The sequence below is a fragment of the Parus major genome, chromosome 15 (assembly GCF_001522545.3).
Source record: "Parus major isolate Abel chromosome 15, Parus_major1.1, whole genome shotgun sequence".
NCBI lineage: Eukaryota > Metazoa > Chordata > Aves > Passeriformes > Paridae > Parus > Parus major.
The window spans coordinates 9,717,760-9,738,127 of NC_031784.1; the positions used below are offsets into that span (position 1 = coordinate 9,717,760).

General features: G+C 47.0%; 1 protein-coding gene and 1 long non-coding RNA gene across 4 annotated transcripts in view; one reads left to right on the plus strand and one right to left on the minus strand.

Annotated features, from left to right (window-relative positions):
- Positions 1-20,368, minus strand: part of TPCN1 (two pore segment channel 1) — a 40,685-nt gene that overhangs the window by 15,937 nt on the left and 4,380 nt on the right. For 2 of the 3 annotated variants that reach the window (XM_033518297.1, XM_015644060.3), the window contains 8 exons: positions 6,817-6,941; positions 4,216-4,392; positions 3,268-3,381; positions 2,907-3,037; positions 2,314-2,402; positions 1,703-1,737; positions 1,080-1,138; positions 254-353 (listed from right to left, as the gene is read on the minus strand). In XM_033518297.1, coding sequence (XP_033374188.1) covers positions 254-353; positions 1,080-1,138; positions 1,703-1,737; positions 2,314-2,402; positions 2,907-3,037; positions 3,268-3,381; positions 4,216-4,392; positions 6,817-6,941 — 830 coding nt within the window. Of the gene's footprint in view, positions 1-253; positions 354-1,079; positions 1,139-1,702; positions 1,738-2,313; positions 2,403-2,906; positions 3,038-3,267; positions 3,382-4,215; positions 4,393-6,816; positions 6,942-9,590; positions 10,311-20,368 lie in introns of those variants that run through there. The other variant, XM_015644061.2, reaches the window with a different exon arrangement.
- LOC109022880 lies at positions 12,191-19,600 on the plus strand. Its single transcript, XR_002002295.2, has 2 exons — positions 12,191-12,808; positions 19,263-19,600. It is a non-coding gene; the product is annotated as an uncharacterized LOC109022880 (long non-coding RNA).

Genomic DNA, 20,368 nt, shown 5'->3' on the forward strand with positions numbered 1-20,368 from the left:
TCTCTCCAAGCAGGATATTAATGGGAAAGTAGTTGAAAGATGCTCATATAATTTGGTTTTCTGTGATTTAGTTCAATTCCTCATGGTTAGACATTAAAAGAGTTCTATCTGTAGCCAAGCTGCCACTTCTAAAAGTGTTCTGCCAAAGGGTCTGAGCTGATTGCAGAGCAGTTCTGGGAATGGGGAAGGCTCTGCTGAGCAATGAGCTCCAAAGCCAGGCAGAGGGAAGGGAAGTGCTCCCCTGGGGACTCACCAAGTTCATGATGAAGTAGAGCTCAATGGAGAGGTACACGATGAAGAAGACACAGGACCAGGGGTTGCGGGCGTAGGACGGCATCATCACATCAGGGAAACTGCATCCCAAGGGACACCAGGGTAAACACCAAATAACTCATGGGACACATCCCACTGCAAGAGCCACAGGGGATGTGTGTGTGTGTATAAACTCACATCTAAAGATCTGCACAGTTGTACAAAACTCGTGGGAAAAAAAAAATCAACACGGCAAGCACATTGCTCACACATCCCAAACTCCAAATGGGGCTTGTGATGTGGTTAAGGCTATGCTTTGATACTTAACAACAGCAGTACAGCCTCGCTGCAGGTGTTACAACCTCAGATTTATTCCACCCTTTGCTAATTTCCTAATCCTCAGGGCTCTCCCTGACAGCAGATCAATATTTACTCACTGCTGTTATCCCAATTTCCTAGCAGGCAGGTGAGCTGCAGCACAGGAATAGGAAGTTACTTCTCAACAGCAAGCTGTTGGCTCACAAAGAAGCACAAACACAAATTTTCCCTTCTTGGAACAAGGCCTAACAAAGCTGTTTTCCCCCCTTACTGCCCTCACAGTGATGAAGAAGTCTGAGTCCTCAGAGATAACTCTGCAGCTGAGGTCACAGTGTCCTAAAGGAAAATGAAATACCAGTTCTTCCCATGCAGGCTGACCCTGGACATCTCTCAGGCAGAGGAAAGGGGTCACCCATCTGGAGACAGAGCATTTCTGCAGATAAACTCTTGGCTCTGCCAGACTCCTTTGGGACAAAGGGAAAGACTGAGATAGAAGAGCATGAACTTACTTTGAAGTGGTCAAAAGCACAAAGAGATTCACCAGGCTGTTCTCTAAGGTATTGAAGTACTGCAAAAAAAAAATTAAAAAAATCCCATGACAAAATGCAAGCAGGAACTCATAGGGACATTTTGTTCAAAGAAACAACCAGTCCCCCCACCCCTATGGATACAGGCACTCCCACAAACCCCTGATGCCTTCCCTAGGGAGAAGAACTTCAGCACTGGTCCCTTTTAAAGTTCCCTGAGAAATGGTGTGTGAAGGGTTAAAACAAAAGCACATTTTTCTGAGTGCTTCCTCCCAGCCAGCCACAGCCTGGGCAGCAGCAGGAACCAGTGGCTGCTGGACTCTGACCACAGCAGTGGAAGTGGCCGAGCTTTGCCCCAACACCTCCTCCCCTGGGGACAGAGGAAGATGGCTCTTTTGGCTGAATGAAGGCATCAAGAACAAGGAACAACTCTGAGAATGTTCCCTTTGGGACATCCTGTCTTGGAGGAAGTTCCTTCCACACTCTTCCTCCCCAGCAGAGGGTAAAGCAGGGTGACACTGCCAGGCCTGTGCGTGGTCTCACATGGAATAAACTGTGACTGCACTGTAATGCTGGACTCCCAATGAAAGAATCAAGGTACTCACCGGATCTGAGTGGTTAGGAGAAAACAAGTAAAAACCTAAAGAAGCAGCAGAGAAAATAGAGGAGGAGAGAAAGGAGAAAGAACAAACAAAAAGAAAGTCAGTTCAATGTTGAGCAGTGGAGCAGTTCCCAAAGGAAGGTCCCACTAACAGTAAATCCTCTCTGACACCCTGAAGATGGACTATCGAGAAGACTTTCTCCACAGAGATTTGCCAAGAGATGCCATTGGCATTTCACTGCTCCTTTTGGAAAATAAACTTTCTGGGGATGCTTTGGACTGCAGCAGGAACACTCCAGACACATTTGTGGGGATGCAGATTAAACTGTCAATGTTGAGGAAGGGCTGGTGGAAGCAGAGCTTGAAAACACAGGCCACTAATTGTGCTCTGGCAGAGGTCAAAAGGACTTTTGTCTCAAAATCAAATACCCAGATTTCAGATTTCTTGGATGTTTTAACTCTGCATTCCAGATGACTGCAGATGAAATGGGATAACTGGAAGATCCTGGCAACACTTTGAATCTGATCAGCTTTACATTCATCCAGGCTGTTCATGTTGCTTTTGGACAATCACTGGTTAAGAGCATCACTTCTCCATCCATAAATACAACTCACCCAGAATAGCAAATATCACCATGAAAAAAAGCAGGAGGAGAAGGATGTCAATAAATGGTGGGAGGGACTGGAAGATCTGTCGCAGATTTCTGAAAAAAAAAGAAAACATTAATAAACTAAAATTTGCACATTTACTCCTCCGGGTTGTCAGGGGAAAGAAAAAAACCCACCACCAAAACCCCACACTCGAGGGCTCTCTTCCCACTCCCTCCAAGGATTAAAAGTAGAAAGCTTGCTAAATTAAGATCATTTCCAAGCTACCCATCTGTCCCTTGCAGTCAGCTCTCAGGTACTGCAAACAACACTAATGTCACACTGTCAGCTCTCCTTCCCCAAAGACCAGCTCTGATTCACTGTGCAGTTTCCAGGCAAGCCAAGGAGCAGAGCCAATGCAGCCACACCCCTGTGCTGGTTTATCCACCCGAGCCCTGTGTACCGACAGCACATCCACACTTAGCTCCCAATAGAACCATCTCCAACACAAACGCCACTCAAAGACGCTGATTTTCCCAGGATGCCTGGAGGATTTGAGTGTTTTCCCTCCAGCCCAGCCCTAGGAATGAGGGCAGAACCCCCAGGCAGCCCAGCATCACCTTCTGACGGCCCCACAGTAGCGACAGTCCACGAGGAAGATGCAGCGCAGGGCGCGGGTGATGCGCACGTGCGAGGTCTGGCGCACCAGCACCACGATGGCCTCGATGAACTGCACCAACAGCACACATGTCTGCAAGAAAGGGGGGAATCAGAGGCAGAGCTCTGGCTGACCACCTGTTTATTTGGACATTTGAAGGATGGGAAGTGTCCCTGAGGTTCAGGGATTTAGCATGAATCATTTGGCAGCTGGGATGTAGTGGCTACGTCATCCCTGCTGCAGTGCCGGCCGATGTTTAACCTGGCTCTTTGGTTCCTGGAGGAGCTAAAGGAGGAACCCTGACAATCAAGCAGACAACTCACCTTGACCATAGTCCTTTTGTGCCTGATAAAGGTTTGGAAGCCCAGCCACCTCATCTTCATCGAGAGTTCAAAGACGACCACGATTAACGCGAACAGCTCCAGGGTTGCGTGGACCTGCCACAGCACGGGTTTGGTGAGAACAGCGGTCCAGGAGAGCCCACACTCCTGCCCCTCCTTTTTCAAGGAGCAGGTGGGTTTGACAGCAGTCTGAGCATCACCTTGAGGCATGCAGGAAAACCCCAAGCCACTCTTTTACACCTAACAGAGCACTGTTTATCAAAATTTCTATATCTAATGCTTTGTACCGTTTCCTCTAAGCAGTACCAGGTCAGAATTTCCTGAAATCCACGTCCCTTCTGGGCTTGAGCAATACAGAAACAAACTTATTGATACATTTGAAACAAAAGGTCAAGATATCAACAACTTCAGCAGAAACACTTTGAAAAAAGATGAAGACTGCAATTTTTTTTGGTGAAACACGGGAAGGAGAGCTGCTGGGCAGAGAGGTTTTACACAGAGAAGGGTTTTCTCTTGAATTAGACATTCTGGAAGATCACAGGGAAGGTCCTGATCTGTGTTCCAGGAACCAGTGGTGGTGCTGGGGTAATGGCACCAGCCCTGATGACAACTTTGAAAGCACTGCATCAAAGCACGTAGACTGCTGAGTTATCTCATGAAAAAGGGAAAAAAACCCACCCATTTCTGTTACAAAATGAAGAGCTGCACAAATCTATAACACCAAATGAGTGCCACTTTCACTGTGCTCTGCCTAGATGGAAAAAGGAAGTTTTGCTGTCTGGCCTATCTGCTGTCAACCATTTACAGAAGAAGCCAGGTGGATTTTTTTTCCTCTTACTGCCTCCTCCTTCCTCTCTGTCTGGCCATCGTTTTCCTCTTACCCACACTGCAGAGCAAGCAGCCTGGCTCATTTAGCCCCCAGGTACTTACAAAGATGCCCAGACGGAGCATGGGGACCGCTGGAGCCTCGCAGAGGGACAGCAGCAGGAGCAGCAGGGCTGTGCTCAGCTCCATCAGGTAGAAAAGGTGGTTGTGTGCAAAGAGGTAGGCAGCGAGTGCTTTGGCATTTTTGGGGTGAGTGAAGAACTTGTCATTATTTTCTCCTTCCTAGGGCAGCAGGAATAAAGAAGGGAGTAGTATTAGTCATTCTTAGTACTATAAAAGAGTGAAGAATGTAGACTTTTATAGGGATTAGATACAATTCCCAACAGACTGTTCCCATTTCCAGCCTGCTGTTGACGTGTTTATTGAGGAATGGACTCTACACACACGGGACATCCCCTTCTGTTCATAACCACAGCTCAGTAATGAAACTCCTTAATATCCACAAACCCCTGAGCCTTTTCACAATGAGACAGAGAGCTGGGAGAATTTATAAAGGCAGGCAAAGAAACTTCAGAAATGTTCAGAAACATCCCAACATAAACACAGCCCCTCATTTACTTGCAACCACTTCCACATGTTTACAGGCTTATTTGATTAAACTTCTCTAGGACAGAACATGAAAACACCCAGATAAGCTCCAGGGCACCTGGCTGACAGTTGTTCCTCCTTATCTTGGCCTTGCAAAATGTCTGGGAGAAAACATTGGAGCACACACAGTGTTTTCTGCTTCAGGAATGTAAGACAGACTCCATGAAAAATTAACAAGTCTCTATGCTGATCTGTTACTCCCTCTTAACTAGAAAGCTTAATTAACATTAAAAGGTCAGATACTCCATCTTAACACTTTGCCTACAACTGATTTTCAAACAGCTACATCATGACTATTTTTACTTCTAGGATGAAACTTAGTTTGGGGAGTTTTAGAGGGTTTTCATGCAGAACCACCCAACAGCTTCTTCTCTTTCTCAAGTCAACAGTTTTGGCAAGGGAGCTTTTGTCACTCACAGGAAACTTGCAGCCTCTTGGGAACTGTCATAAGAGATCACTTTTCCCCAGCAGGGCCACATGAATGTATGAGAAGTGGTGAGGTTTTATTTAAATTAACATCTTTCCAGGCAAGCAATTACTGCAAGGACAGTCAAGCTATTCCTATCAAAGCAGAATAGCCGTGTTTGCAGATGGGTAACGAGGTCAGGGAACTCTCTCTCCTTTAGGAAGTGAAGCATTCTCCAGACTGGCTCAGGAGAGGGCTCCCAGTGTTTCTCACTTAGTGCAGCTCACGCTGGGTTTCAGAACAAACCCTGCTGGGTCAATGAGCTGGGCTGGAGCAGCACAGAGCCAGCCCTGCAAAGAGCCCAGGCTGAGATCAGCGGGGTCATTCCCATCCAAGCACACTTGTGGAATTACAAACAGCCTAAATCCTGCCTCTTGGGAGCCAAACAATTCCAAACCTGGCTGGACAGCAAAGCCCTCTTATCCAGACCTGACAGCTGCCTGCAGCCACTGCTCACAAAACTCTCTTGAAGTGATTCTACCTCATTTCAAGGACAGTGTCATCGTGGGCATTGGTCAGGCAGCAGCAGCAATCACCCCCATCCGAAGGGCCAGGCCTGCTGTGCCCATTACCATCAGAGCTGCAGCAGCTCAATGACCCTTTCCAGAGCTGCTCCAATAATCAGGAGTTTAAACAAAAGCCTGGGAAGGAGGCTGGAGCCACCCTGCCATTGCCAGGGCTGCTCCAGCACAGCACGGAGCACTCAAGTGTTGCCAAGGTCCAACCTACACTGTTTTAAATATCTGAGAAGTGAGATTTCTCTGTCCTGTGGGGTCAAAGCAGGGAGGAACAAACACTTTTTGTCACCTTGCAGTGGCTTAAACCAAAAAAGAAAGCCCAACTGGGTCCAAAGCACCTCAGAGTTTTGAAAGGGAATGAAGAGAAGGAAGGATGGACAGTAATGGAACCAGCAACAATTTCAGACTGGACAGCTCTGGGAGAAACTCAGTTTTGGTGGCTAATTCCTCACACCAGATTACAGCAACCTTAAAAAACACCAACTGCAAACCTTGTTGCAGTCAGGATGGTGTTTCTGGTTGCTGAAGCATGGGTGGGGTTTCATTCTCTGTTTTTTAAAGTATTATAAATTTTGCTCCTGGGCTGATCCTAATCCAAACATCCTTTAATCCTGTAGAAATCAAGACCTCTGCTTTCTCTCGTAGCTCACATCTCCTGCAGGACTTGACTGACACTAGCTGGGCCAAGGCAGGATTGGGAGCTGCACTTGCAGAGCAGGAGACACCCCCAGGTGTCTCTGGTCATGCTGGCCACTGACCATTCTCCCTGGAGTGACTGTGGGGATGGGATGACAATCTGTGACCAGCTACAAAAACTTCCATTTGCCAAGCTGGCAGAACTGTGCATGTGCTGAACCCCCCAAGCCCTGCAGTCCTTGGGAGAGGGTGGGTATTTTGTTGTCCAGATGCTCCAAATGACTTCCAAAGCCTATCTGGAGGTGCCTCCCCACTCCTGAAGCAGAATCCTCGGCAAAACACCAAATTCCCAGCCTCAAAACGGAAGCTGTTTGTTTCCCACAAGCAAGAACCACCGTAGCTCCTGCAGACCATTCCCCCAGCTCCAGGAGGACCCACCTGGAGGTAGATGGCTGCCTCTTGGTAGTTCATCTCCCAGTTGTGCCGGGCAGAGCCCTGCTGGGCGCAGCACTCCCTGGCCGCGGGGCTGGAGGCATCGTTGACAACGTCGTAGCTGCCTCCATCTGCATCAGGGAAACAGGGATTGACCATTAGGGAAACTGGGATGGAGCAGGAGGCTCTGGGATCACAGACAGGCAGAGTAACCAGGAAAGTGGCAGCTTGTACACTGAGAAATGGACTCTTGGCAGGTAAGAGCTTAAAAGAGACACTCAAACCCAGCACTTCCACACGGGAATGCTCCTGGAAGATCATCAAAAGAGACAGTTTCTTATTCCATACAGCAAGCAGCTCTCCTGGCTCAGAGGTGTGTGCTGTCATGCCTGAAGCTGGCTATCAGCATCAGGAACTAAAACCAGGCAGGTAACAGCCAGCAGCCTCCCAGGACAGCCAGCCCAGTGAAGAAAAGAGGGTTTGCTGAAGGAGAAAGAAGTTTTTGCACATATCCTTGGAGCAGAGGCTGTGGAAGGATGGACACAGCACTGCCCCTGCCACGGGGCACCAGTGTGAGGAGAGAAGCTGTCAGCTCTTTGTGTGGAAGCCCCCATTTCTCACAGCACTTCAGAGTCACTAAATAACACATCTTATTTAACACTAAATAACTAAATTTCACAGCGCTCTGAGGTGCTGCTAAGTACCGACACCCCCGTGATGCAAACAAACTGCAAGATGAATTTTCTGTTCACACTCCACCCATTAATTCTGAAATTTCTGAGCACCTGTCCTTCTCACCAGCAAAGAGCTATAAACAGTGCCATACTGAGCATTTGAATCAGATTTTGTAAATAAGGATTTAGTTTAAAAAATACCCAAAACAATTCAATTGTAGAAAAAGCAACTCCCAAGCAGAGTTCCACATGCACAGGGCCCTTCCCATGGGAGATTTATACAGGGCATGTATGTAAACTCCAAAATAATTGCCACTTTTGCATTCTGCAGCCTCAGTATGAAAACTAAGCAAGAAAATAATTACTGCACAAAAAGGGAATGACTCTTGGTCTCTTCTTCTGGGACTGGGGGTTTTATTTTACCTTTGACAAAGAATACTGAGCAGAGAACCCACAGCAACGAGACCTGCTTAGGGCCTGTGGTGGAGCTAGCCACACTCTCAGTTCTCCAGGGTTTCAAACATTTCCCACATCACATGGTTGTTCCTGCTCTCAGAAGAGACTTCCCTCCTCCAGTGCCTCATGTTCCCAAAGTGGGTACATGTAAAATTGAGCTTGCCAGCACAGCAGTGCCGATTTCCCTCTTTTTTTATGAGCACAGGAGCTGTGGTGTGGCAGCTCGTTCTCCCTGTGTTCGAAGTTGTTATCTGAGAGTGGGCAAAAAAGCACCACGAGGTTCTTTCCCCCTCTCATGACAGCCTGCTGAAGATTTGCTGTGACAAAATAATCCTCGATGAATTACTGATTCAGTCTCTCCAGAACACCCTCTGGAGTGGAGAGGGAGCCCATGCCAAAAACTCTACACCTGCCAAGAGAAAAGGCACCATGTGCTCCTGGCAGAGGCAGGGAGTGGGAAGAAATCAGAACCCCTTCACCAGTGCACAGCCACAGCTGCCTCTCCCACCCCCAAATCAAATCAAGATAACATTTCTCTGGTTTGTGGAGACCTTCCAGATTGCACACTCAGGTTGCTGAGCATTCTGCAGCACGAAGCCTGTTTCTCTTCCTTGCTTCCCCCACACCCTTAAAATACCACTCAAAATCTGGACAAATGTTTGAATGAGGCCGGTTCCTCCCCCGCACCCCTTGATTTAGCACAGCTCTTGAAAAAAAACCTGAATGATGGAGTTTTTATTTATCCACGGAGCTGGAATGGCAGCCTTCTGGTTTGTCTGCTTTTTAACTAAGAGATGACAGCCATATGCAAAAATCAGAAGCGTTATATTGCAAGCTCTAAAAAGTTCTTAAATCTTGTTATTTACAAAGCTTTTGCAGGGGATGTGTCTCAAAAAAGACAGACTCCCTCAAACTGCAGCCTGAGAGCAAAACCTTTTCATATTTGATGCTTAGCAAAGGAGGAGCATACCTTCATCAGAACCTGGACTTTACGTTACAGAATATACAAAATTTAAGAGGATCAAAACACGCTGTGGCCAAACCAGCAAAGGTCTGGAGCATTAACCTAAACACCATCACACTGCACTCTGCCAAAAGATGCCAAAATCACCTTTAACCCTGAAGCAGCTCTTTTGCAAACATTAACCTCTCGGGGAAGGATCGACACGAGCAAAAGACCCATCCCAGCAAAATCCCCAGGACAGGACCCTGCTCTGTGCTTCCCACAGAAGCTGAAAACAGAAGAGCTGTCCCAGCTCTGAGAACAAGGCTGCAAATACAAAACAGTGCTCAGAGATGCAAATCAGAACCGAAAAGCAGCTCTAGAAATCAAGATGCTTTCCTGCTGTCTACAGCAGGCACAGACAACAGAAAATGCACTGAAGTGTTCCGGTGGGGAGCTGCATTTTGTGGATCAGCTCCTTTCCCATCAGGTACCAGAAGGTTGATCTAGCATCCCCGAGGCAACAGCATCATCTGGGTCATAAATAATAATAAAAATAATAATAAATTTGAAGAGCAGCCCTCTGACTGAGTGCTTGGCAGCCCTCCAGCGAGCTAATTTCCTCAGCTGCTCCCAAGATAACAATGACACAGACTAATGCAAGCTCGGCTCCGCTCGTGCTGCACGACATCCCCGACGGCGTTTACCATCAGTATGGAGCTGAATGAGATAGGAGGATCTCTCCACAGGGCTCCCGGAATCCTCGAAGTAGATGGCAGGCAGCTCTCTCCACTGCATGGCAGCCGCCGGTGCTCGCACAGCCCCAGTTCCTCCCTCCCTGCCGAAAGCTGCTCCTCGATTTCGCAGCTTCCTCAAGGGAAAGCTCCGCACAAAAGATTCTGCTCTGCTGCCTGCAGAACTGAAGGGTTTCTCCCCTCCCCTCTGAGGAAGGTGGCTCAGACCTCAGTCAGATCCTTTCCCTGGCTGTTTCCGAGGGCGAGATTTTGGAAGGTTTGGCTGCAGGACGAGGAGCTGCCAGGCACAAGCGTGCTGGCGGAGCTGTGTGCTGCGCTCTCGTGTTTTGGCATTTAGCACAACTTGCTCACCAGCAAGCACGATGAGCTAACGGGAGAGGAGTCAAAGTGCTGAGCAGGCACAGCAAGGAATCTCCAGACAAAAAAAAATAAATAAAACAGGTATTTCGTGAAGTTGGCAGCGCAAGGGCCGCGCCAGAGGAAGCCAACTGAGCTGGTCACAGGTGGCAAAGCTTCCTTCCTTACACTTGTGTAACTTATCCCAGTTGTTCCCTGAAAAGAGAGAGAGGGAGGGGAAAAAAAGAAAAGAGGGGAGGGAAAAAAAAGCCCACAAAAAGGAAAAGCAAAACCAGCTGGCTGCTTACACAAGGCATCCGGAACGAGACTGCCGGGACTCCAGCATTTCCATTCAGTGCAGCCGAGCATGCTCCTGTGTAAATAGTTTCCATATGTCATCATTACAATAAAAAACAAAAAAACAAGGAAGAAAGAGAAGGAGCATAAACTTTCCAGAGCCCAAACCTCTCCCTCTGCAAAACAAATTCCCTGCTTAGGGGAAGGAAAAACTCTCCATGGGCTGAGAGCAAACAAACTTTTCTCATTCAGAGGAGCTCATGCAGCCATGGGGGATCTCCAGGGCAGAGCTGAGAGGGGAATAAGGGACAGAAAACATCCATGGGAGGCTGGGATAAATCATCCTTCCCAGCCAGCTATTATATACCAAACTGAAGTCACTCTGGAGTTCCATGGTCTTTGGTGTCTGCACTTCTTTAAATAAATAGTATTTTTTTAAAAAATTCCAACAAACTAGTAACCTCCAACAAATTCAAAGAGTTATAAACCAACCCTACAGGGCAGCTCTTCCATTTGCCTTGGAGCTCCCCTGGTCTGGATCTCATTAGCCAGTTTGCCAGATGTTCTGCTTTCCAGATAGCACACATTTTTTATGGCACTGAAACAGAGATTCCCTAACTGGCTCACTGCCTGGCTCCCAGAGCCTTTACTCCACTTATCAGGACTTTCTCCTAAGTGGCTGAGGATGGTTTGGATGCTAGTTTCCATCCTGTCCAGATATTGCTATTTTAGCAAGTACACCTGTGATGACAGAACATCTGAAGGCAGAAGTGACTTAAATCAGCAAAAAAATATCCTTATTCTGTCGTTCATACTGCTCACACATCACGTGTGCAGTCAATGTAAGATGCAGTATGTGAGTCTCTCCAGTGAGTTCCATGAATGAGTAACATTTCTCTTGACAGGCAAAAAGAAGAAATGCCAAGGACACAATTTCAGAGACAGGACACACCTTCATTGACGTGGCCTTGCAAGGTCCCTGATTCAGCAGAGGAGGGAAGGCATCAGCTCCTGCAGCTGGGAAGGGTCAGACTGTCCAGGGCACATGGTCTGGGCAGCTCCAGTCACCAGAGTGTTCAAGGCTGGATGGGGCTTGGAGCAGCCTGTCCTGGTGGAATGTGTCTGTTCCTTCCAATCCAAAGCATTCTATGATTTCACCATTCTACCATTCGGTTGGAGCCATTTCTTTTCAGGCTGTGCATTCCTCACTGCCACAACCCCCTCCATTTCTCACACCCTCCATCTTCACTGGACCTGTAATTCCCAAACTCAGCCACAGAGCCCAAGCTTTTGGTTTAATGCAAACGTAACCAGGCATCCCACAGCACTCAACATGAGCCCGTGGAAGAAGGCAGATCCCAGCAGGATCTAAGGTTCTCTTGGTGCTCCTGGATCTCCTGAGCTCGCATCCAAGACCTGTCCCAGTGCAGGATCCCTGTGCTGGCAGAGGTTTCTGGCTCTCTCAGTGACATTGCTCCCTGAGGCTGTGCTGAGGATGGACAAGGAGAAGGAGAGCACTCCAGAAGCCCTCCTCTCTCCTGGAAAGTTCTCATCAGCTGAACCACAGGGAACACTCACTACAGAAGGTGAAAATCCATAAGAAAACATGGAAAAAAGCTAGATGCCCACCCTTCACCACAATCTGCACAATCTGTGCAGGCATCTTCAGTCCCAAGGCCAAGATTTTAGTCAAGTATTGGAGTTGTCCCAGCACCAATGATGGCATTTTCCATTCCAAGGGCTCGCAGCTTCACCTCCAGAGGATTAATCTTCCCTCCCTCCTCCAAGGAGGCTGGTAAGAAACTGCTCCTTCCAAGCACTGAGGCACAAACACACGTGAGCTCATCTCTTCAAGGCCAGGCTCACCTACCCGGGAGAAGAAAAGCTGGAAGCTGCCTGGAAAGCACAGCTGGTCTGGCACTTGGCCACACATCTCAGAGGTGAGCCAGCCAGCCAGGGAAATCACTGCCTGATTGCCAGTTCAGCACCCTGCCAACGGGAGCATTGCAGGACTGGTCTTCAGGGCCCAAAATGTCTTAGTGCCTGTCCTGTTTCAGGGGACATTGTGGCAAGGAATAGAACAGCCATGGGGAAGTCTAAACAATTTGCTGTCAGTTTGTTGCCTAGGAAAAAAAGGGCATCTCCAACAGAGAGCAGTGCCAAGCCCTTCTGCTACAAGAGAAATAATCTACTTCAGAATATTTCGAGCCAGTGTAACTGAGTCATGCTCCTCCTTGGAGACAACAGCACAGCAGAAACAAATGCAAAGGCCTCGGGGCTTACTGTATTCTCACAGCACTCACTTGCTGTGCAGCTCAACAAATAAAGACATTTCAGTTTCCTATTTAACACAGGAAAGTTTCTTAAAAAAATACGGATGTTGCCACTTCCTGTTAAAAGGCAACTCCAGCCGACCGTCCTCGCCTTGACTCGAGGATGCAGCGAGTTCCTCCAGCACCAACACAAGCTCACAGCGTGCCTTCATCACCACAGGGAGCTGAATCCTCGTGAAGGAGGAGCAGATGTCCCTCAGCATGGTAAGTCACATTTTATATATCATTGCCTCTTCTCAGTCGTGCTGCCGAGCTTCTTCTACGGAAGACAGCTTATGCCCAGCACTGTTTAATTAGGGGACCGCTGTATCCTTGCTAACATCTGCACTGCACACATGTAAAACCCCCGGTGCACAAGCTGAACACGATGCCAGAAGAGCTAAAGCATGGTAGGAAATGGTTTAGTCCCAGCAGAAACCTCAGCTCCATCCAGCTCCTGCTCTGAGTGAGGCAGAGCCAGTTAACTCTTTGCTCTGTGGCTCGGGAGAAGAGCCATGATGATTCACTTGGATATTCACTTCCTGCACCACCCTCCTGGGGACAGAGACATTTGTAAGGAAGAATAAAAAAAAAATAATTAAATAAAATAAATTAAAGACTTCCAGGAAAATAAGGCTGAGGATAATTTTACCCATCTACAGCAGCCAAGCTGGGTTGGTTGGAGATCCTCATCTGTGCAGTTCACTGCCTCGTCTCCCCAGGACACCTGCTCTCCTCTGATCTCATCCCTGAGTCACTCTGGCTTATTTTTTTTCCTCTTGAAATATTATGTGGGAAGTTTTGGCCAGGAACTTTGATCCTGGGACAACTTTCACTCCTGAATACATAGCAGCAAGAGGCAGAGGGGCAGAGCCCTCCTTTTTGGGGTGTTTGGGATCCATAATTAGGTGAGCAAGACTTCAGCAGCTGAAGATGAACTGACAGATGAAAACCACCCCCAGCCTAAGCCCTGTTCCACAAAGCTGCCTCCTGACAGATGTGGGATTAAATGCTCCTGCATCTGAGAGTCCATGAAATATCACAGGGAGACCCGGAACCAGGCACTCCTTCAATATCAAACTGTGAAACACAGGAGTTCCTGCATCTTAACAGAGCTGCAAAGTCAAATCCAAAGCATTTTTATTCAGTAAAAGTCTCACAAAATGAAAGGTTGCATTAGGAAGCTGTAATTAAGAATCTCACCTGTGTCAAGCCAAATTGCTGGCGGTTTCACATCCTTTCTTTCTTATCTTAACAAATGAACCACAAAAAGGAGAAGCCAAAGCCACAACAGAAGGATCACCTACAACTCACATTATCCATCCTTTCAGCAGCCAATATGCTCCATAATCTCATCAGTCCGATCGTATCACGGCAACAAAGGCTTTACACACACTGAGATAAAATTATACCATAACTGGAATTAAATATCTGAGTCATTGAGGGGCTCTTAGGAACAACTAATGAATGGAAAAAACAATTGGAAATAGTTAAGCTTTTGCTGAACTGAACCAAAAGGGAAAAATAGAAGTGACAACTCTGCCTAAGGCAGAGAGAGAGGCCAGGCGTGAAATACACACACACACACATTTCCAATTCATGATTTTTGAGGAAGTAAGGGAAAGAGACAATACCAGAGTCCCTCAGCTATAGCATTGCTTTAACATATCCTGTTACATGAAGGAATTTCCTCTTTTTGTTCCAAGAAGGGAAACCGGTATCTACTGCTTTAAACACATTAAAGATCTGCTTTGGCTTTGGTAACAGCACAATGTCAGCAGTTTAAGAGCACATTCCTCATTCCAATTCTCCAAAGAAGAGCCTTTGGATTTCCCTGATGCAGTTTGGAAAGATGTTTGATTAAGCTGCAATCTGGCCTTTTTAACGAGAGCAGTGTGCTGCCAGGACTGACTGCCAGCTCCAGCCTCCAGCAGCTCTCCAGGGAAGTCACAAAGTTAGCAGTGGGAAGCAGAGAGGAAGCTCTTCCTTCCCTTTGGGAGAAAGCAGGATTAATCTGGGTAACAAACCCCCAGCATGGCCAAAGCAGCACTAGAGTGAAGAAGGCAGTAATAAGGTATGTGCCTTACTGACCTTTTCTCCCTGAAGAAAGAGGGATAGCAGGAAAAATAAATTTAAACATAAATTTAAAAGTTAAGTAACAAAGTCTCAACATCTTAGCGTGACAGGCTGAGACCAATTACAGTTATTTGTTGTGGTGCAGCAATGATAAGGAGGTAATTGTGTTTTGTAGTGTTAAAACATGACTCCTCCACACTGATGCCTTTGAAATACAACACTGCCACATCTCCTCTGCCTTGTCCTTCAGACAGGCAAGAGAAGCTGCCAACTTCAGAGGAAGACAGAAGTAAAGGAGCAGGGAAAACCCCAGCCCCAGGTGCTGGAGAACTGCTCTCCATTAAGAAAAAAGGTTTCTGCACATTTGGTGGAAGCTACTGCTGGCATGAACTGGAGGTTGCATTTAATGGCAGGAGAGGAAGGAAGGAGTTCAACCATTAATGTGACATCTGCTAAGCAGCTGATTTTCCTTCAACTGGTCCTTACTTCAAGTCCCCCACACAGAACCACATCTTCAGCAAATGGACAGCTTTGACTTCAAAAGTCTTCCACACACAAAGAACAACATATCATTTGAATCCAGATTTTAGAAGAGCTGCTGCTGGTCTCCCAGCAGGTTTTGCCTGGAAATCTTGGCTGGCTGGCCTGCAGCTCCTGCCTGGTGCAAAACACCTTCACTCTCACAGCAATGTACAGACTGCCTCAGCTGCAGCCTTAGAAATCAAAAGTCATCTGCTGATTTTCAAATGCAACCTTTAGAATCAGCTGTTTAATGTCTGTTTACTGTGGGGATGGAAGAATAGGTCATACAATGACTGTGTCATCTGGCTTTTCAGCAAATATAGAATACATTCAGTATTTCTTGAGATTCCCTGTAGCACTACTGGAGTGTTAAACCCTGAACTCCTGACAGGCTGGAATCATTCAATATGCTTTTTTATTTCTCAAGTCCTTTAGAGCACCTTTAACTCTGCTGACCACATTTGTCATCAGGATTTTCTTCCACTCCCAGGTGCTATTCCTTCATTTGATCTATATTTATCTATATATCTGTATATCTTTTGTGTTAGCCAGCCCAGGCATGCTGGTACTGTGACTTTTTGCTGCCTCTCCAACAGCTTTTAAGCTCCCATGAACTTTTCTGTTCTCTATGCATTGAATGCAAACAATTTTGAATGTTTAAGTCTTCTCCTTTGCAACCACTAGAGACAAGGTCCTGCCACCAGCCTTGTATTTGAAAGGAAAGGGCTTTGACTTGGTCACTTCACCCCCCTGACCCAAAAGTCAAAATGTCCCTCAGCGCTCCCACTTCCAGGATTGATCACTGAGTCTTAATTTTACTGGCATTTCTTCATTTGGTTAATGAAGACCAGGAACATATTTGCACATTGCAGTGAAATCCACTTTGCTTTTGTGCCATAAACTTTCCCAGCTCTGTGGAGGACAGTGAAACCGCTCTCTGTCTGCAGAACAGTTACAGCTGGAATAAAACACAGGAATTCCCACGTGGCAATACAGAAACACACGTTATGTGGGAAACACAAGTGTAGCTGAGATGTCCAGCCCCACAGAATCAGAGGGTTTAACACGGCTGTGCACAGAGATACATCCTAAATTTTCTTCCCCCACGCATAAGCAAGAGAAGAAAATCCTTTTGTTCCAAACAGACATCACCAGATCGTGATGGTAAAAGCAGCACAGGATGGAAAACCAGCACAGCGTGATTCAAACCACATCAGTGTCCTCTTGCCACGCTCAGGATGTGTCCCCAGGGCCGGGGGGCTGAACAGCAGCTCAGCTCTGTGTCCCCCAGGTGAGGCACAGGTGCCCCAGCTTCCCGCGGAGCCGCTCACCAGATGGCCCGAACCCTAACACTGCTCCTGCAGCTCCCCATAATCAAAGCAGCCATGTGGAAACCAGCCTTCTTCTCCACATGCAAGAAGCAATTATGTTAAAGACACAGAGAGAGCCCTGCGAGGTCCAGATCAAAAGCCAGAGACACGGGAGGCAGGAGAAAAGGCCGATCAAATTCGCCGCACTTTTCCCAGCTTAAGGATCAGAAATGGAGCGTTCTGGCTCATAAATTCTACTTCCAGCAAATTCAAGCCTAAATCCCCTGAAGGCAATAAGGAAAAGGCAATCAACAACAACTCTAACCACTTCACAGATGCTCCTGTTTAGTTTATACAGCACTTCTTACAGCACTGAAATGGGTAAAATGGGATTTCAACGCAGGGGGGCTGACGGCAGCAGGCAGGATTCCTCAGTGAAGATACCAAGGGCAAAGGAAGTTCTGAGAAGCATCATATTGGTTATGATGAGTGAACTCAGCGTGCTCAGCCTTTGCTCATTTTAATCTGCCAGTACGCAGGCTTGGCTAAACTGAGCATCCTGCATCTACAGTGCCTTAAAAATCCACAGGAACCACAAAATGAGGGGGGAAACGAACAAACTGATGCGTTCCCTGGGAAGCCATGAAAAAACTAATCGCTATTTGTTTCCAACTGTTGTTCCGCTTCCTGAGCCAAATGTTTCCAAGTCAGCTGTGGTGGCTGAGGAGTGACCGGTTCCAGCCGGAAAGTTGTCAGTTTAAAACTGCAGCTCCAACACTTTCAAACTCCTGAACATCTTTTATAATTCCAGGACCACCTGTTCAAAAACAGCAGAGCCCTCTGATGACACGGCACATGCCCTTAGCCCACATTTTCCAAAGAAAGCAATCAGCTCAGGGGGGAAACACCTAAGAGTACCGTGTTCTTCTGCTCTCACCCCAAAAAGATGGGAGTTGTGCTGGAGAAGAGCCACACAAAGGGCTGTGACTCCTTCCCTCAAAGCATCAAGGTCATCACTCCCATCTTCAAGAAGGGAGTGTGGAGCTTCCAGACTCCTTGTGCCCCTCTGCAGCATCCCCTCTGGATTTACAGTGTGAGATGACCTCCATCCCCAGTGCTCCAGGAGATGACAAAGGAGAAAGAGCCATTTGACTCCAGGATAATGGAACACTAACCCAAGTCTTCTCTACCTTGTAGACACAGCCACCAGCTCAGATTTGAACAGCATGGGGCATTCAAGACAAAAATCACTGGGATTTTTATTTTTTTATTTTTTTTTTCGCTGCGTGAAAGAGTCAACAGTGCAGAGATTCTGTTTGACAGAGCATCCTACTGTGAGACACAACGTGTGCTTTGTGCAAACCGCTCTCCTGCAGAGCTCAGAAAACAAGGGGGGCTTGGAAAAAATACCCACAATGACTGTAGCCCTCGATACCTCCTGGTACATTACTGTGCTGGGGGTTCTTCCTCTGCAGGCACCACAGTGAGAATGTCTCCACACAAATGCTTTTGAGTTTTGGACAGCACAGGGCTCTTTCTCATGCAAGAAAGGCACCAGCTCTATCCAAGTATTTAAGCACAGCCTTAAAACCTGAATTCTCGGGACAAGTGAGATTCCAGAGGATGGTTCAGAGCAGAAACGTATTTTTCACTATTTCTAACATCATAGCAAGAGATCCCAAACATCTTCTAAAATGCAGCATTTCCCTCCTTCCTCTGAGCTTACAGAGCTCATCACCCAGGGAAACGAATTGTACTGAAGGAGAAAACAATAATCTCCTTATGTTTTGGGTGTTCGTTTCCCTTTCCAAGTTTTTCACCCCTCACTCATCTCAGAGGCAGTTTTGCTTCGCTTTGCTTGCTTAAAACATTCATTTTAAGTCATCTAGGCCAGGAAAGGATTAGAGGAGCCCTGGCAGAAGTTGCAGAATGCAAGGCTGTTAGGTCAGAGAAATGAGACTTGCAGAGGCATAACCAACAATCCACCACAAAACCACCACTCATGCTTTGGAAAGAATTCCTCTCTATATAAACTTTAAGCAGGTGCAAATTAAGAAAAATGAATCATGCACAGCAATGCAAAAAAACAACTCCTCATAACAAAGAAATGAAGCCTACCTGTCCACTCCCACCCCAGGTGTAATCAGCACTTTCCAGGTGAGATTTCGACCCACAGTGGCATTACCTGACTTACCCTAGTGCAAGGAGGAGCTGCTCCAGCAGCAGAACCAGACTGCTTCCCAAAATGAGATCCCAGTCCTGTGCTCTGGCCATGTTTCACCTCTAAAGGCAGCAGCAGAAGCGCTGCTGCTGGAACTAATTAAAGGCAAATTGGTAGAACTAGGGGCCATGACGTGAGAAAATATCCTGCATTGCATCCAAGAAAGCCACCAGATAATCCAAAAGGCTGTTTTAGAGTCTGGCTGTCAGAAATCTTGGAGTCTGCCAGGTCCAATGCAAGCAGTTGCTTGTCCCCTCATCCCCTTCATTCCTTCACCTTAATTAGCTGCAGCATTTCATTCCCAGTGCCTCAGCCCAGCCAGCCTCTGAAACCCTTGCTTCCACACAAGGATCAAAACCCACAGATCCCAAAGGATTTATTAACTCTACCAGGTGGCTGACATTTGAAATGCCTCTTTTCCTCCAAAGCCAGAATGCCTCCACAGCAGTTCAAGTGGTTCCACACGAAGCAAGAGTTTCCTAAGAGTTTGTGTGGTTGCAGAATTTTCCCAAAGGTCTGGTGTTTATTCTCTGCTTCCTCTGCCCTTTAGGAATTGTTTTACACCTGGAAATCTCACCCATGGCAGGATGGTGGAACTGAAGTTTTGGGGCCCCTTCAACCCAAACCACTCTGGAATTCTCTGAGATGATTCCCTGACCAGATGGGCTGAAGCTGTGGACTACATGGACAGACTTAACTCTCTCACTGCCAACACAAACGTGCTCAGATCCAACACAGAAGAGATTTCTTGTCACTTCAGGTTGCATTGGCTACCAAACACATCAAAATCTAGGTAATTCACATGCCTCAAAAAGAATATTAACTGCCCCAAATCCCAGGTGTCTACCTGGGGCTTAGTAAAGGATTTTTTTATTTTTTTTAAAGACAGGTTTGGTGTCTACAACATCCATTAATGCTGTAATTAGACTCTGTGTTCAGAACCACCACCTGAGTCTCCACCAGCAAGTTACAAAAGGAACAGCTTTGCTGAAAGCCCCTTCCCACATTCCACCAGGGAGCTGTCCCTGTGCAAGGACAGAGGGTCCCTTCCAGCCCTCTGGGAACACCCACACACTGTTCTAGAGGCACAAACAGCAAGGCTTTCCTTACCCACATCCCTCACCAAGCATGCCTGAGACAGCCCCTCCAACCTCACCAACACAGAAATCTCATTTTCTTCACACACCTCGGGCCACCTGCTCTTTCCCAGCAGTGCCAGGTATATATTCACCTTCCCAAATAATTCATCTTCCCAAAAGGTCAGGCTGGCTCTGCTTTTCCTGACAACTCGCTTCTCAGGCAGCAGAAAGTGAGATTGCAAAGACACCTCACTCAAAGTTATAACTTCCTATTTTCCAACAATCTTTCTAGAAAACACCACTCTTGGCTGTTGCAGTTGCTCCCCCACCTCCCTAATAATTAGTTTTTACCTCAATAGCAGATGCAGCTGCCTTCTTGTAAAAACCCAGAGTTGAAAGATGACTTTTTTCCCCCCTGCCATCACCCACTGTGTGGGAAAACAGACAATATCCTATTGTTCCGTGTACAACACTCCGAGCTGTACTTTCTGCTCTGAACACACTGAAACTCTACTTGAGGCTACAGCAATTTCCATGCAGGAGGCAAAGGAGAATCTCCTGTCTGATCTAATACAGG